This window comes from Hydra vulgaris, chromosome 03, assembly GCF_038396675.1.
Source record: "Hydra vulgaris chromosome 03, alternate assembly HydraT2T_AEP".
Taxonomy (NCBI): Eukaryota; Metazoa; Cnidaria; class Hydrozoa; order Anthoathecata; family Hydridae; genus Hydra; species Hydra vulgaris.
This window is the reverse complement of record NC_088922.1, coordinates 28,032,010-28,049,872: the sequence shown is the minus strand read 5'-3', so window position 1 is coordinate 28,049,872 and position 17,863 is coordinate 28,032,010. Positions and strand designations below refer to the sequence as shown.

General features: G+C 28.4%; 1 protein-coding gene and 1 long non-coding RNA gene across 30 annotated transcripts in view; both read right to left on the bottom strand.

The window, feature by feature from the left end:
• The window catches only part of LOC100208668 (uncharacterized), a 120,980-nt gene that overhangs the window by 4,963 nt on the left and 98,154 nt on the right, over positions 1 to 17,863 (bottom strand). For all 29 annotated transcript variants that reach the window (XM_065792836.1, XM_065792838.1, XM_065792839.1 and 26 more), the window contains one exon: positions 15,056 to 15,240. In XM_065792836.1, the coding sequence (XP_065648908.1) occupies positions 15,056 to 15,240 (185 nt within the window). The remainder of the gene's footprint in view (positions 1 to 15,055; positions 15,241 to 17,863) is intronic.
• LOC136078063 (uncharacterized) lies at positions 13,843 to 14,288 on the bottom strand. The gene is made up of 2 exons (XR_010637492.1): positions 14,157 to 14,288; positions 13,843 to 14,043 (listed from the first exon to the last, which is right to left on the bottom strand). It is a non-coding gene; the product is annotated as an uncharacterized LOC136078063 (long non-coding RNA).

The window sequence follows — 17,863 nt, the reverse complement described above, 5'->3', positions numbered from 1 at the left end:
AAATATAAAACTTCTGGTTTGCACATACAAATCAAGGTACATTTCTGCTGACGCGTTCAAACTCTAACTGATGATACTATGATCCTCAAAATCATAGTTGTCAGCATCATCAATTCCAGTAGCATCAACCTCAGTAAGCTTGATTTCAAAATCATTTTTATTTTCAGGTGAACCTTTTGGTTCCTAGTCATTTTCATTGTGATACTGTGTATTATACTCAATACACAGTACGCAAAAAAAAGTGTATGTATGTATGTATGTATGTATGTATGTATGTATGTATGTATGTATGTATGAATGTAGGGTGACAAATAAATGCATTAAAAATTTGAAAAGTTGAAATTTTTTATTCTTATGCTTTCAACCTTTTATTTGGATCCATTTAATGGAAAAATAACATTTGAAAATTTTTGAATACATTCTGTTGATATTTAGGGGTTGCTCGGTCCAGTTTTGAAGCTTGCAAGGTTGCTCCAACCCATTTTTTCATATTTTATCATTTGTCTTCTATTTTATTAAGTTGAGAATGTTATCAATATTTTCTTATTTGTTCTTATAAATCATTATGCATAAAAAAACACTGCTGTTTTTTTCAGAAAATTAATAAGTCAAAAATAAAATAAGTCTGCTGGTATTCAGAACAACCAGTGTAATATTTCATCATCCAGTTAAGTTATTGCATCAGTATTGCACTACTGCTAAAATTATTGCAGCATCCTGAAATTACAAATGAAATCATTGTCTTGAATGAAAACACATTTTTAAAACAAATTATTAGACAAATATTTTCAAAGTTGATGTAAAACAAATGGAGACTAGAAGTCAAAATGAAGTATAGAGTATTGGTCAAGTTATTGCTGTGATCATAGGGCACAAGTTGTCATCTAAAAGACAAGTTTTACAAACTTATTATTTCTTTAACAATAGTAACGTAAGAGAAAGTGCCTTGTTGATTGCAAGTGACAGATTAGGTTCTAGACTTAGGGAAAAGATCTAGATATCCAACAAAACAACGTTATCATGTTATATCACATGTTGAAAAACTTATTTAGAAATATGGAAAGCTGAAAAAGAATAAAGGCCGCAAAACAGAAACTTTGCAAAGCAATGAAAAAACTTTTTCTCAAGAGACCAAAGAACTATTTGGTATTGCTCATGAAGATGCCTTAAAATTAATCTTGAAGAAGACAAACCTTTTTTTTATATTAAAAAAAAAAAAGGAAGAAAAGGCTATACGAGTTTAGCTGATTGTGAAGTATATAAGAACAGCAATTTTTTTTTCAACATCTTTGCTTCCAACAAGGCTGCAAGCAACCATTATAAGAGTTGGAAGTTACTGGAAAATAAAGGATGAAGTATATAAAACAAGATAACGATTAACAGACAACATGAAAGATTGCAAATTATATGAACCAGAAAACAAGATGAAGGAAGCGAATTCCAAAGAACTGACATTCCAGGTAAAAAACTAGACAAATAAGAGTTTTTGCAGCACTTAGAAACAGTCACAGTAAAAGGATGACAAGTAAAACAAGAATGAATTTTAGTAGATGGCACAAGAGATGCTAGCTCTTTAGAGTAGTGCCCATTATAGTATTTGTAGAAAAGAGAAAGAGAAGCAACATTTTTGATTATGTGATGATGGTTGGAGGTTGGCTGCAGTTCCAACTATGTTTGCAATGCATTTTTAGACCTTGTCTAAAAGAGAAGGGGCATCATTTGAAGATACGCACCCCAGATATAGTAACAGTATTCCATGTAAAGACGGATTTGAGATTTATAGAGATAAAGAAAAGAATTCGGAGCAAGAAAGTGCCGAGCTTGATAAAGAGAAGCAACCTTAGCAGATGCTAATTTTGCAATGGATTTGATATATGGTTTCCAAGAAAGATCAGAAGAAAGAGCCAATCCTAGAAGATGAAGGGTAGATGAGTCATCAAGTACTTTACCGTCCCTAAATATAGGAAGATCTAAATTATTGCAATAATGGTTAGCTGAAAAAGATTGGGTTTTATCTGAATTAAAGTTCACCAGACACTGTGAGCCTCATACAGTAGCAGAAGTGAGATCCTTTTCAAGCTCAAATAGCCCTCCAAGAAATCAGAGAGTATTGGCTTTTTATTAAGACAATAATAAATGGTAGTATCATTAGCGAACAATGCCACCTTAGATGTGAGAATATTCGGAAGATCGTTAATGTAAATTAAAAAGAGTATTGGGCCAAGGAACATTGAGGAACCCCTGAAGTTAGAGGATATGAAGAGTAGTGCTGTCCATTGAGGACAACTTTTATACTACGATTGGAAAAAAAGGATTCAATAACCTTATAGATGCTACCTGATACAAGGTAAGAAGAAAGCTCATGGAGAAGACCAGCATGCCAAACTTTATCAAAAGCTTTAGAAATGTCAAGAGCAATAACGGGTGATGCGGAAGTTATCGGACAAATCCTAATTTCATTATTTGAACATAATAATTAGTTTTTGTGGTTTTATGCGTAGACATAAACGTTCTTTAAAATATAAACTTTATTATTTGAAACACAATTATTTAAAATGAGGTTAAATGCAGCTGAACGAAAATCTTTTTGAAAGCGACTAATAATGTTTTTTGTAAATAAACCTAATATAAAAAATAAAAAAAATCGTAAATCATTTTGAAAAGGAAGGATTTGCTCGAAGTACAATATATGATAACCTAAAAAGACTTGAAACTGTTCAATCGTTTTCTGATAGAAAGCACCCTGGTCGTCCAACATCCAGGACTAGAGAAAAGAAAGCCGAATTAATGAGACTTGTCAACAATCGAAAAGGGGTCAGTCAGAGAAAAATAGGTATTAAATTCGATGTAAATCAATCGACAATTGCTCGTCAGTTAAAAAAATGAATATTAAATATAGAAAACGTGAAAAGAATCCAAAATACACTATAGAACAACAAATAAAGGCAAAGAAAAGAAGCAGGAAACTAGTTAACCAACTCTATAACACAAAATCGCTTCTAGTCATCGATGACGAAAAATACTTTTGTTTTGCAGGGGACAACATGCCTGGAAATTCTAAATACTACACAAACAACAAAAAGACATGCTTAGAAAGTGTTCGTTTTATAGGAAAAGAGAAATTTCCAAAAAAATTAATAATGTGGATAGCCATATCTGACAGTGGTATGTCCGAGCCATTGTTTCGCACTTCCAAGGCTGTAGCGATCAATTAATCAATCTTTATTAATGAATGTTTAGAAAAACAACTTCTTCCATTTATTCACAAGTATCATGGAGACTTTAACTATTTATTTTGGCCAGATTTAGCAAGTTCTCATTATTCTAAAGATTCTCTAAATTGGATAGACCAATATGTCTATTATGTTGATAAAGAATCCAATCCCCAAATGTGCCTCAAGCACGACCAATTGAAAATTTTTGGGGATATTTGGCACAGAAGGTTTACGAGGGAGATTGGCAAGCTTCAACAGAGCAAGTTTTGATTGATCGCATTAAACTAAAACTACAAGAAATTGATTTAAACTTTTTACAGTCGCATATGAAAGGCGTCAGAGCAAAATTGAGATCAATTGCAGATGGTGGTGTTTTTTCATATAAAAAATAATATATTTATATTAAAAGATAAATGCTTTATTTAAAAAAAATATAATAGTAGTTTGTTTTTTTTATTTATAAATAAGTTATTGACGTTTTTATTTTGTCCGATAACTTCCGCATCACCCGTTACCTTAACCTCTCCACCTCTATCTAATGCACAATAAAAACTATTGGTTATTACTACTAGCAAATCAGCTGTAGAACAAGAAGATCAAAATCCATATTGATGATCAGAAAGTAAGTTATTAGGTTCATAATGAGAGATTAAGTGTTTGTTAATTAAAGATTCAAAAACCTTGCTTATGATAAGAAGAAGACTAATGGAACGGTATTGAGACAAATCAGATCGTTCTCCAGAATTTTTGAAGATAGGGGAAACAGATGCCGCTTTCCAGCAGACTGGAAAACAAGACTTCGATAAGCACTTGTTAAATAATTTTGAAGGAATAGACGACAGCTCCAGAGAACACTTCTGCAAGACTATAACAGGTATATTGTCCAGAACACAAGCTGTAGAAAAGTCTAAGCAGGAAATCACTTTTGATACAGAAGCTAGAGTAATATGAATGTCAATCAACCTATTTATTGGCTATATCAGGTAGAACGCAACTAGTGGAATCGAGAGATAATATTGATAAAAAGTATTAAGCAAATAATTCAGCTTTGTCTTTTGGTGAGGTGAAAAAATCTGAACCATACAAGACAGGTGGAATAACAGATTTGCCCTTATTATTGATACTGGTAAAGATTTTCCAGAAATCACAAGAGCCTAATTTTTGAGATGAAATAAGAAATTTTGTGACCTGAGAATAGCTTTGACGTTAGACAAAACTTTTTTACAATGGTTTCTACTAATAGTAAACAGAAGTATATTTTCTGGAGAATTGTTATGCTGATAGATATGGAAGTAATAGTTTCGATTGGAAACTGCAGCAGTGTAGTGCGAGGAAAACCTTGGAGAAGAATGAGGCTTGACTTGGAATTGTTGAGAGGGAATAAAAGATTCCATGCCAGCCTGAATCCAAGAAGTTATGTAAGAAACATTTTTTTCATAAATGATTTAAATTGTCTGGAAAGCAGGTAGGAAAGTTGACTATTTGAATTAGAGATTGAAAAAAGCAAAAGTTGTGGGCCTAATGCCTGCAGAGTCACTGACACTAGAGCCAAGCCATTCAGTGTGAACAAGCCATTCAGTGTGATAAATCATACAAAAGTAACATATTTTAGACAAAATAAAAAGCAAAAGAGGAAAGAAAAACAAAGAGCTAAAAAGAAGAAAAGAAACACAGTTTGACAGCTACAGAACTAGTTTTGACAAAATCAGAATCCTCTCAGACCTTTACTAATGATAGAACATGATGTTGAAAAACTGTTGTCAGTCCCAAAACTGGATAGAGGCACCAGTGAACACAGGAGTTACACAACAGAACAACATCAAGATGAAATAACTTTTTGTACTCCTGAAAAGTTATTCTGCCTTAACCTGGTGGTCAAATAGTGGCTGAATCTGCCATAAAAGCCATTGCAGGACATTAATGGTATTTAACTGAAGGGCATGTGAATCTCTCTTTATTCAACAATGATAAAATTGTATGCATGAACTTAGATGACTTTGTAACAAACAGATCAAAAAATGTATTTGAAGTGATTAGAATTAATTAGACATTTATGAAGGATCATTGCACAGACATATGGAGTACAGTAATCCAATACCAGGAAGCACATAAAATTGTTCTCTATGAAAGTTGTGAATGACATAGCTGACAAAGGATGGAATGCGTTCTTCCACAGATTGTAAAGTATATTGTTCAATTGCAATATCCAGATGTGAAAAAGTCAACAATTGTGAATGCATTAACGAAAACAAGTTAGCAATCAACAAGTGAACAATCTGAACAACATTGATAAAAATCATAAAACAGCATTAAATTTGAATAATCTAATTATAACTTTATTATATTTTATTTTCTGTTGACCTTTAAATCTGATAATATCAAGTTCATTGAGCAAACCCTAGGTATGAAAATATATTAATATTTTGCACAGTTTGTTTTTTAGTAAAAAAAATGCAATATAGGGTTGAGAGTCCAATTTTGAGCATTTTTGATTTTTTGTAATGAATTTTTGTAACCCTGTGTAATGTAAGTACACACACACACACACACACACACACACACACACACACACACACACACACACACACACATGCATGCATACATACATAATACATACATAAATTGCTACTTAAATTTAAAAAATAGCTGGAACATGAAATATACAATTGCTAAAAAATATTAGTTTTCTATTGCTGCACTTATTTAAAAAAAAAGTAATCTGAAAACCATAGGTTAGAAATATATTTTCCTCACTTTAATTTTTAATGAAAACTATAATCTAAACAGTAATTTTTTTTTTAATCTTTTTTTAAAATCATAATACTTCTTTAAAATCAATAGCTTTTTAATCCTATACATCTTTAAAAACAGAATTTTAACCAAATTTTACTACTTTATAAGTCACAAAAAGAAATAATTTCATTTACAAAAATGCTTTTTAGTTGTTTATTTCTACTATTTATATGAGGACTTTTTGAATATTAACAAATAACAGCCATGACATGTTGTTTTGAATGCTGACTTTAAATCAAAATAATGTTCAAAGCTTACTGACAATAAAAGTATTAGTGAGGAGGGCTGTCTATAAAAAAATCAGTGAGGAGGAATGAAAGTAAGCAATGCTATTACATAGTTATTATTTAATTCACAAATCACAAATAACAAACAAATTTATATTGGTTTACTCAAATTTATATCTGTTTTTTCATTGGTATTATTTTAATACTTCTTTGTGTAGTTTAACTTATTTTTTACACAAAAGGTTAAAAAAAGTCTTAACATTTTTTTTAATTAAAAAAATAATATTTCTTAATTAAAATGAAACTTGAACAAAAACTTGATCAAAAGGATTGAAACAATTACTTTTTTTCAGGAAAAAAAAATTACACAAGCAGTGAATGTCACAAATTAATTTTTACACACAACCAGTGTCTGAGGGAAGAACAATAAGATTATTAGTTTACAAATGTTCAAATTTGCTAATGTTAAAACAAAAATGTTAAAACAGTCGTTCAGAAAAATATATAAACTAATAGGAGTTAAAATTTTTCAAAAGACACAAAAAAACACAAATCTGCACCCTAAATGACCAAATTTTCTGAAATGTTTAGAGACATAACTGAGGAAAGACTGTACATTTTTTTTTATAAAATTCTTATTTGTATAGGACTTACAGCAACTTGAAGTTTGTTTGATTTTGACTGAAAATTGAGGGGGGTAAAATGCCAAAAATGTTTCTGTTTATTATTACCCTTATATGGTACTTTTAGTAATGCTGCGATGCTGAAACTTGGTACCAAAAGAGTATAAAACTGTCTAAATCTGAAAACTTTAGTTTTGTATCTCTGGAAGCAAGGAAATGTAGTTTATTTTAGGATTCATAAAATGTACTTAATAATGACAATAAAAAAGGGCATTGACACTTATAGCTATAAAAAATATCTGATAATCAAATTCTACTTCATCGTTATTTTCAAACTCTCCAATTAAATTATAAAGTTTTTAATCAATGCATTCATAGTTGCTGGGCATCTTCACATTTCAGTATCATACAAACTTGACTGTTCTTCAAAACTTTCTTCTGATTTAATAATGGAAGTGGCTACTTTACTTTACTAAGACAGGTTGGACACAACTTTTTTCCAGGTATAAGATTTAAACCTACGGTTTCTGCTTCTAACACTATACATTGTAATCACACATAGAGCCGCTGAAAAGAAAATGTAACTATATTACTTAAATACTATAACATTAATTGAATTGTTGAGAAGAAGAACAGTACTAGTCCATTTTTTGTTATTTGCCCTTTTTTTCAAAGTTTCATTTAATATCGATTTCTCTGTGTAGTACAAAAGTAATACTAGTCCATCTTTCTTTCATTATTTTTTGCCATGAAGTAGATATAAACTATTTAAAGAGCAATATTTGTCCAGGACTAGTACTGATTTTCTATAATTCTTATAATGCGCCAAAACAAGTTTAATATATTCTATCACTAGAATGCGCCTAAGTCTATAAAATGTTAGTTTAGTACAAACATAGATAATTGATAAATAATTAATGTTATTGTTTTGTTTAATTTGAGTTAAATAATAATTGACAATTTTTTGAATTGTTCTTGGAAAATTCTGTTTAATAATCATGAATGATTCAGAAACAACATTCGATGAAGAAAATTCCCAATAAAACGTAAAGCAAATCCTCAAACCTGGAAACAACGAAAGATAAAGCATTCCTTCCCTGAGATAGAGACTTTGGTACTATCAAAAAAAATATACGAAAGCATGATCGCATCTACCTTGTGGATGAGTAGATTGACTTGATAGTCTGTAGCAAAAAAAATTCCAAACCATTTACAGTTACAAAGATCACGCACAAGGACATTTAAAATTTCAAAGATTGGTGGCTTACTGTTTATAAAAAAGCCCCAAAGCCCATCAGAAACAACATGCAATTGTGCATTTTCCGTATTGGATTATAAAATATTTTTTTATTACAGTGCAATGCCTGGGTATGTGACAACATATAACTTTATTGAAGGACTATGTTCCAGAACTTTTAAACTTGTAAAAAATCGAGTTGAGCAACAATTGTCCACCAAGAAAGTTTATCAGGAACCAGTTGCAATAAATGAAAAAAAGATCAATGATATTAAAAAGGTGGAATGTTGAAATGCAACTGAGTTTTATAAAAATATATATTCCTGGAAAACAATTGTCAGCGTGGATGAAAATAATTAACTTTTTTTATTGCAATAACTATTGTTTATTTGTTTAACTTATTTGTTTAATAAAGTATAGCTTTTTATGTAAAGTTTGCAGGTTTTTTATTCCCTAATTCGTAAAAATTTGATTATGAGGAAGAATAGCACTTTTCCAAGAATTTTATTTAACTTTTGTAGCAAGAACAACTTTTTTTTTATTAACTACTACTATATTAACAGGTCCTTAGGGAATGGAAGTAAACACCTGCTAAGATAACTGGCATCCAAAGTAAATAGTTTATAAACTACAACTGTTTAAATCTTTAACATTGATTATCTCGAAATAAAAATATTGGACTAGTACTGTTCTTCTTTTCACTGATTCAATTATACTGTTATTATAAATTAATGAACAAATCATTACAAAAAACTTATAAACAACTTATTAAGAATGGTATTACCCATTAAAATGTAAACATATGAACTTTTAACTCTACACACTTTTTTGTGAGTCATTACAGCAACTTTTCTGATTACTCTTATAGCTCATGACTAACATATCATGATGGTGTATGCATATACTTGTAATTTGTTCTTCTTTCAAATTTGTTCATTTTACAAGTTATTTATGATCATTCCTGTCAATATCTTCAATCAGATTTCTTACTCGGGTATATGATTGTTTATAACAAGCTCCATAATCATTTATGAAAGGGCAGTTGATTTTGTTATACATAAAACTATAATGAGGAATTATAATCTAAACACTTAAATACAAGAAATCTTAAATACAATATTCCTAATGAGCAAAGTACACTTGAACACAAACAATATGTTTAAATAAAAATAAAGTTATATTTACAAAGAACATATTGCTTGAACAAATACGCATTAGTGGTGTAGTGGAAGAGTGCTGTTATGTTATGAATATAACTGTTATGTTATGAAAATAAAAAGTAACAAATTTATAAATTAAAAAAATATTTAACAATATTTTGTGACAACTTTGTAAAAATTTAAATCACATGAGACACATACTGCTATTTTTAAATTAACTGACTCAAAATTAAAAACAAATACAATTGTATTTAGTTCAATATCAAAATGAATTTGCTAAATTATTTTTTTTCAAACTTCTTCAGAAAAATTGAAAAACCAAAGCATCAATAACTCCTCAGCAAAACATAAGGCCAAAACAAAATTGGTTCGTAAAGTAGATATATGTCTAATCTTTAAGAAAATTAAAAGTTTTTTCTATCAGTTAGATTTTTTTAGAGCTAAAGTTGTCAGTGCTCTTTTTTATTGTCATTAGTTAGTGCGTTTTGTAGATCTTAAAATAAACTATATTTTGTTGTTTTGAAAGATACAAATCTATAATTTTCAGATTAAACAGGTTTTAAACTCGTTTGGTACCAAATTTTAACTTAGCATCTTTACATGTTTGTGCCAAATTTCAGCGAATTTAGTGATGTAGGGTGCAACTCCTTGTTTTTTGAAAAATTTTTACTCATAGATGAGCTACATTAATTCAAAAACTGAAAAAACAATGCAGAAAAAACCAACCCAAAAACTATGGGTGCACCGATGCCTACTTTTGGCTGATGCAGATACTGATTGGTACAGGTCGATACTGATGCATCGGCTTTAAATTTGAGTTTGTACTCTTTTCTTTTTTACTAATAGGCAATACATAATTTTATTCAAATATAATGTTAATAGTCTAACGCTTCTATATATATATATATATATATATATATATATATATATATATATATATATATATATATATATATATATATATATAAATATATATATATATATATATATATATATATATATATATATATATATATATATAAATATAAATATAACCATAAAATGTCAGTTTTAGGTTTTTTTAAAAAAAATTATTTTAAAGACCGGAAATTTTTTTTTTTTCCCTTCCTCTTTATTATTTGATAGACTGCCTGCCCTAACCAAACCCTCAGTCAATGTAGCAACACTCCATTGCGAGTCAGGCTATAAGATAGTCGATGTAGCAACAATCTGTGCATGTTTTACAGTAAAAAAATAAAAATCAAAACATTCAGAATGTTTTTATATTTAAAAAATAATATAAAAACATTCAGAATGTTTTTATTTAAAAAAAATAAAATCAAAACATTCAGATATTATTAAATAAAAACATTCAGATATACATTCAAAAAATAATATAAACCCATTCAGTTTTTATTTAAAAAAAATTAAAATCAAAACATTCATTTTTTTAAAAACATTCTGTAGTCTTTTAAATTTCATTTTTGTGGTTTTTTAAATTTAATTAGTTCTCGCAATTAAATTAATGTGTTTAATTATAATCTAACCTTTATTTTGTCAAATTAAATACCACAGACAAGTGACGAGTAGTTTTTTACCACAAACTGTATATCTAAGCCCATTACTATAAGTGTGTGTGTGTGTGTGTGTGTGTGTGTGTGTGTGTGTGTGTGTGTGTGTGTGTGTGTGTCTATATATATATATATATATATATATATATATATATATATATATATATTATATATATATATATATATATATATATATATATATATATATATATATATATAGAAGAGCGGAAGGAAAAAAGTGATTCTTACGCCAACACATACGTCATTTTAATTACTTTTGACTTTCGTCCAACATTTTTGTGTTGGACGAAAGTAAAAACCATTAATTTAATTACAAATTGATTGTTTTTTAAAAAACCACAAAAACACAAATTTAATTGACCACAATGTTTTTAAAAACATTCTGAATGTTTTTAAGAATATAAACAATGTTTTTTTTTTTTTTTTTTTAATAAAATGTTTTTATTTTTAATTTTTTTAATAAAATGTTTTTATTTTTATTTTTATTTGCTGTAAATCATGTGCAGATTGTTGCTACATCGACTATCTTATAGCCTGACTCGCAAGGGAGTGCTGCTACATCGACTGACAAATAGCCTGACTCGCAAGGGAGTGCTGCTACATCGACTGACAAATAGACTGACCCGCAAAGGAGTGCTGCTACATCTACTACCTTTTAGCCTGACCCGCAAGGGAGTGCTGCTACATTGACTGAGGGTTTGGTTGGGGCAGGCAGTCTATCAATTAATAAAAAAAATAAATTCCGGCCTTGCATTTTAATTTTTACTTTTTGTCAACAAAATATGGAAAAAACTTTCGGACAACATCTAAGGGTTCTATATATGTATATATATGTATATATATATATATATATATATATATATATATATATATATATATATATATATATATATATATATATATATATATATATATAGATCTATAGTTTGTTGTCTTTGGGAAGAGCGGAAGGAAAAAAAAGATTCTTACGCCAACACATACGTCACTTTTAATTACTTTCGACTTTCGTCCAACATTTGCGTGTTGGACGAAAGTAAAAACCATTAATTTAATTATAAATAAATCGTTTTTTAAAAAAACCACAAAAACGCAAATTTAATTGACCAGAATGTTTTAAAAGCATTCTGAACTCATTTTCAATAGTTTTTTGTGGTATAATTTTAAAAAAATGGCATGTAAAATTAAAATAACTATAAAAAACATTTTTCTAATATTTTAATATATATTTATTAAAGATAGCTTAAATCTTTCTGAGAAATATTTGTAGATATTAAGTTACAATGTTGTCTGACTACTAAAAGGATATTTTGTCGTTGTTCTTCATTTTGAGATGAGCCAACAATTTGCTGAATTACTCCGATATTTCTTTTATTTATTAAGTTTTTAATAAAAAAAAACAAAGTTGTTGTAAGATTCAAGAACTTCTAAGTTGCCTTTAGTATGAATGGTATATAACCAAACCTTAATCTCACTAAATCCAGTTTAATAAAAATAAACCAGCTTACCTCTGTAATCAAGTCTTTTAATTGAGTGTTCATTAAGAACAACAACTGTTGGCTTTTTTAAATACATAAGTTCTATTTCAGTTACTGTATATGAAAGTAAAGTTTCTAAAATGGCTGATTTAGTTAGAAGATCAAGACAGGAATCAGCTAAAACCATAATTACTGCTTTAGGAGACAAGTACCAAGAATGAGCTTGCATACTCTTCAACAGTGCCTTTAAGTTCCATTCTTTCTGTATAGTTTGTGCATTATTAAAAGCTCTAAAGTCATTTAAAACAGAATGCTCAGCAAGACTAAGAACATGGGTGCATGGAAAATTGCGATTATGAAACACATCTTAGAAACGTTTTCTTTTTGTTGTTCATGTAGATAAATAATTACTGGTGATGAAATTTCAAGTACCAATTGATATATGGAATCTGCCATAAAACGAGCTGCATGACAGGCACCATGAGCTGATAAATTTTAAAATCTTTTAACTTATCAGAGTTTATGGTTAAATATAAAGCAAGATATTCTACAAGATGCTTGTAATCATCTCTTGGAAAAGTTGTGTTATTCAAAGAAAACTCTATAAAACTATTTGCTTCAAAATATAAATTGTATATGCCTGAACCAAAAATGAGTGAATTCTCAGAAAAATCTTTAAATTCATAATTAGCATCAGGAGCAGAAATTTATGGCAAAAATTCCTCCCATCGCTTCCAAAAGTTGGAATAAAGTGTATTATTTGGACCTTTGCTTTTAAACCCAGTTATTGCTTTGTGCACATGACTAACGTGCAGTTTGTCAATAGGAAATTCAATCACGGTCAATTTTCCGCTTCAGTTTTCTTCAACATGGCTAACTACTTTACCATTAAAATGGAGAACAAGTTTTTTACCTCTTAATTCATCTCTATAAATTTCTCGTATTTCAATAACTTTGTGCGCTACAGTTTCATAACGTTTCTGCCTCACAGTCTCTATTTGACTTTAAATCTTTCATTTCTGCACCTAAGTAGTTCATTACGCAAGCAATAAACATATTTTGATCTCTGTAACTTATCCCTTTTCTTACACTTAAAGGTGTTGTCGCTGCTATAAGACTATCTCTGGTAATAATATTATGATCAATAATGGTAGTTACATGTGCTTGTTTTTCTTTATTCATTTTAGATATTTGGATTTCATTGGAATTGTCTTCTTTCTGCTTCAAACTCATATCTTTAGAACTTAGATAAAATATAAACTAGTAAGGAGTTTTTTTTACAAAGGTTTGATAAGGACATAAACAATTTAATAAAACAAATAAATAGCTGATTCTAAATATATCCTTACCAATTAGCTGATTATGGTCTGGAAGTGGAACCATATTGCAATAATCCATTATTGCAATTTGGCTCCACTTCCAGACCATAATTAGCTGAAAGACACTTATTGACTTCAAGACATACAATAATATCTTCTTCAATTTCCATTATGGGTTCAAAAGAGCTATCTGTCAACATTTTCTTCCAGTATTTTTCATACCTTACATATCTCTCCATTCTTCTTTGAACTTTTGCTTCTAATTCCTTATCTCTAATGTGACTAATGTAACTCTTTCATTCCTCTGATCTTCAATGAATGAAAGATCTTCCATTATACTTTGTTTCTAGGCATATTGATACTCTGACGGATTAGTTCTTCTATGTTTGCTTTTCCAATATCAAAAAGACCTTCCATTATACCCTAAAAAAAATCACTTATAGTTATATATTATTTTACTCTACACATTAAATCTTAGTATAAAATATTATTATACAGATCGACATATATAACAAAATAATGTTATATGTCTTTACTTGAAACTCTTTTGTTCCCTTTTGCTTGATATCTATTTTCCAAGTTTGTTTTTCCTGGTTTATCATAAGCTGCCACTTTATGTGAAGTTTTACAAATTTTTCAAGAATTTTTGATTCAGAAATGAAATAGTTGCCAAATCCGCAGAGATTAGAAATAGGTGATTTAAGTAGATAAAATGGTCTTCTGACATTTGTATTTAAGATATATAAAGAATTGTTTTTTATTATTTTTGCTTTTCCCATCCTCATCTGTAAATGCAATATTTAATTAGTTTGCTAAAATCATAAATGTGCAGGAAATATTCATTTTATTAGTTCATAACAAAGAATAATTGAGCTTAATGTTAACAAAATTAAAAAAAATAAACAGAAAAAATGACAAATATCATAAAAATCAATTTTTACATAAAGCACTTAGAGTGGTCAAAAACAACTTTCTCAGACCTTTTTAAATTCGTAATGAGACGGAGAACAGCTTTAAATGTAGTGGTAATTTTTGAAAAAAATTAAAAAATTGTCACCCTAATATATATATATATATATATATATATATATATATATATATATATATATATATATATATATATATATATATATATATATATATATATATATATATATATATATATATGTATATATATATGTATATATATATGTATATATATATGTATATATATATATGTATATATATGTATATACAGAGAGAGAGAGAAATCAATTGAATAAATAAAAATTAAAATAGTTAAAACTGAAATAAAACTTTTAACTTCTTTAAATATAGAATTAAATCTTTCAAAGTTTTGTTGAAACAATAAACATAATATAATAGGGAAAAGCAATACACATGTAGAGAAACTATCAACATAAAAAAATATGGAAAAACAATAGTTTGAACTTACGGATCAGAAGTTTCTTTCTTTGTATCAACAGCAGCTAAGCTAATTGCTTTGAATATATGAACTTCAAATTTTGCATCTTTGTCATCGTACTTCATCCCAAATTGAATTTCACCACGAATCGGAATTTGTCCATATATATTAGCACTGTCAGTACTATATACACTTGTCAAACTTGTTTCACTTGCCTAAAGTAAGAATAACAATTTTATTTTAAGCTTTTAAGAAAAATTGCTTTACTTCTTGTCAAAGATGGCATAAAAAATTGGCCTGATGAGTCAACAAATAAATTATTATATAAAAAAATTCTGATCTTTTTTGAGAAAAAATACAATTATAATTTACATTAATACAAGTCTCAAATTTTAAAGCATAAAAAATCATAACTTTATCAAATTAATAAACGCAAAGTTAATTTTAATGAAAATAATTCTTTTACATAACTAAGATGATTTATACATAATTTATTTATTATTTTTTAGATTGCATATTTAAAATAAAATCATTATTAGAAAAATTACTTGGTTACATATAGTAACTATTGATAATATTGCATATGCAATCAACTATTTCATGCTTAAACAAAAAACTGTAGGTGGCATTGCTAGTCATTCTGAATATAAAACAAATATCTCAGAAAAAAAAAACTAATTGATATTTTATAAAATATATTTGCTTCCTACTAAAAGTTTTTAGAATCATATCTAAGAGCGGTAGTGGTGTAGTGGTAGAGCCTTCGTCTCATAAGCAAGAAGTTCAGAGTTCGATTATCACCGCGTCCCTGATAGTACCACGCTCAACTTGTTTCTCAATGCAGCGGCCTTGTTCGTTGAGGTTCGTGTTTCAGAGTTATAGAGTTGAGAGAGGGTTGTAACCACAAAAAGTAGCCTCCTCGACTGTAGTCACCCTCTCGGCCTTGTGGAGGTGAATAATTAAAGAAAAAAAAACTAGCATAAATTTCAAAGATTCATATGCAAGAGATATTTGGTAGATTATGAGTAATGAGCAAAATTATATTTATCACACATTTACATTTCATAATTTTTTTCTATACTTATTTAAATAATAAAAAAAATAATAAGATTTTTAAGGCATCTTTTAATTGATTATATCAACCAATAGCAACACAGCACATTAAATATGACTAGAAGTTTTTTTAACTAAAAAAAGGGTGATAAACTATATTTTTACTTTTTATAAAGTTAAAACATTATGCATGCATCCTATTTTTAACAACTTTTTAAAATACTGAGAATTTTTTTTTAAATTGTAATTTAAAAACTTTAACAAAATAATTTTAATGATTAATAATTAAATAACAAAACTAATTTTTATTAGGTTAAATATTGTAAATATTCTTGATAAATTGCTTATGAATCATTCTCCAGAAAGGTAGCAATGTACTGTCACCGCTAATTCTTTCTTTCATGTTAATACTATTTTTACTTTTAACTGGTACAAATAATAAATTTATAGCTTATACAATGTTAAACTGATGAAAACCAATCCAAAATAGTATTTTCAGGGAATAAATAATGTTCCACAGACTGTGACAAGTCACGTCCGTAGAATGTCACCACCTAAACCTTATCACCACTTAAACCCAATTAGCTTAACCCATTGTTGCTATTATTTTACTTTCATTTTAATACACAATAAATAATCAAAAATACATTAAAATTAGAGTTGACAATATTTTCCTCAAAACATACTTTTAAAGTAACTTTTATGTGATTGAAGTTCATGTCACCAGCTCAAGTGTAATGTCTGTGAATAGAGTAGTTAATTGCAAAAAAAGAGCTGTAGGAGGCAGCAGTAGTGCTCTATGTTGCCGTCCTAGCTGAACTATTAGACATTTTTATTAATGAGTAAAAGTGAAGGAAGTTTTGGTGTAGTTGTTTAGTGTTAATAAGTGTTAAAGTTTTGAAAGTTGATTTGTTAGTGTGTCACATTTGTGGTAAACATACTCAAGGTAAATAATTTTACTTTTTTATAAGCAATACTTTATTTAATAGCAATTACATAGACATGTTTACTCAAAGGGGAACAGAGTCCTAGCCTCAAAACATAGCACTCCTTTTAGGCTTTCTCCTTCAATTAGTCATGTCTGTGGATGTCAAGTCTGTGGAGTACAGAAATCAACAGACATGACACACATGGAAGGGACGTGACAACAAATGACAATTTTACCTGTATGTGAATTTTTTAACACCTATTTATAACATTTTTAACATTTTAAAACTTTGCTCATATAGCCAATTAATTATCATAGAAAAAATAAATGTTTCTATCCAGATAGTTATAATTTTTTCTTTGCCTACAGTTAACAAAGATGGGAAAGATAGAAAAAACTAGAGAATTGGAAAAGCTAAGTATGAGGAAGCTGAGGGAGAAGATGAAAGCTAAAAATCCAGAGAACCATGAAGAACAAAAGACTGATTCCATCGTTACATGAGTTACTTTTGAAAAATAGTTAAACTCATTAACTGGTGGTTCATACTTCAGCATAATGCTTTGTGAAATTGCAATTTATCGCAAAATATTATTTAAACCGTACAACAAAAAATATTCAAAAACTTGTTCTAAAAAGTTGAAAATTTCTTACCTCAAATTATAAGTCAAAAATCATTATGTGCATTATTTGCACACATCTAAAATTTTAACAAGTAAATTTTGACCAAGTAAATTTTGACAAAGCTGTGAATTGGTTGCATATTGAAAAACGGAAATGTGCAACTTTGTATTAAAGATGCCGCTTAACAAAACCATAAAGTGGATTTGGGGAAAAGATTTTAATAGCGGAATAAATTA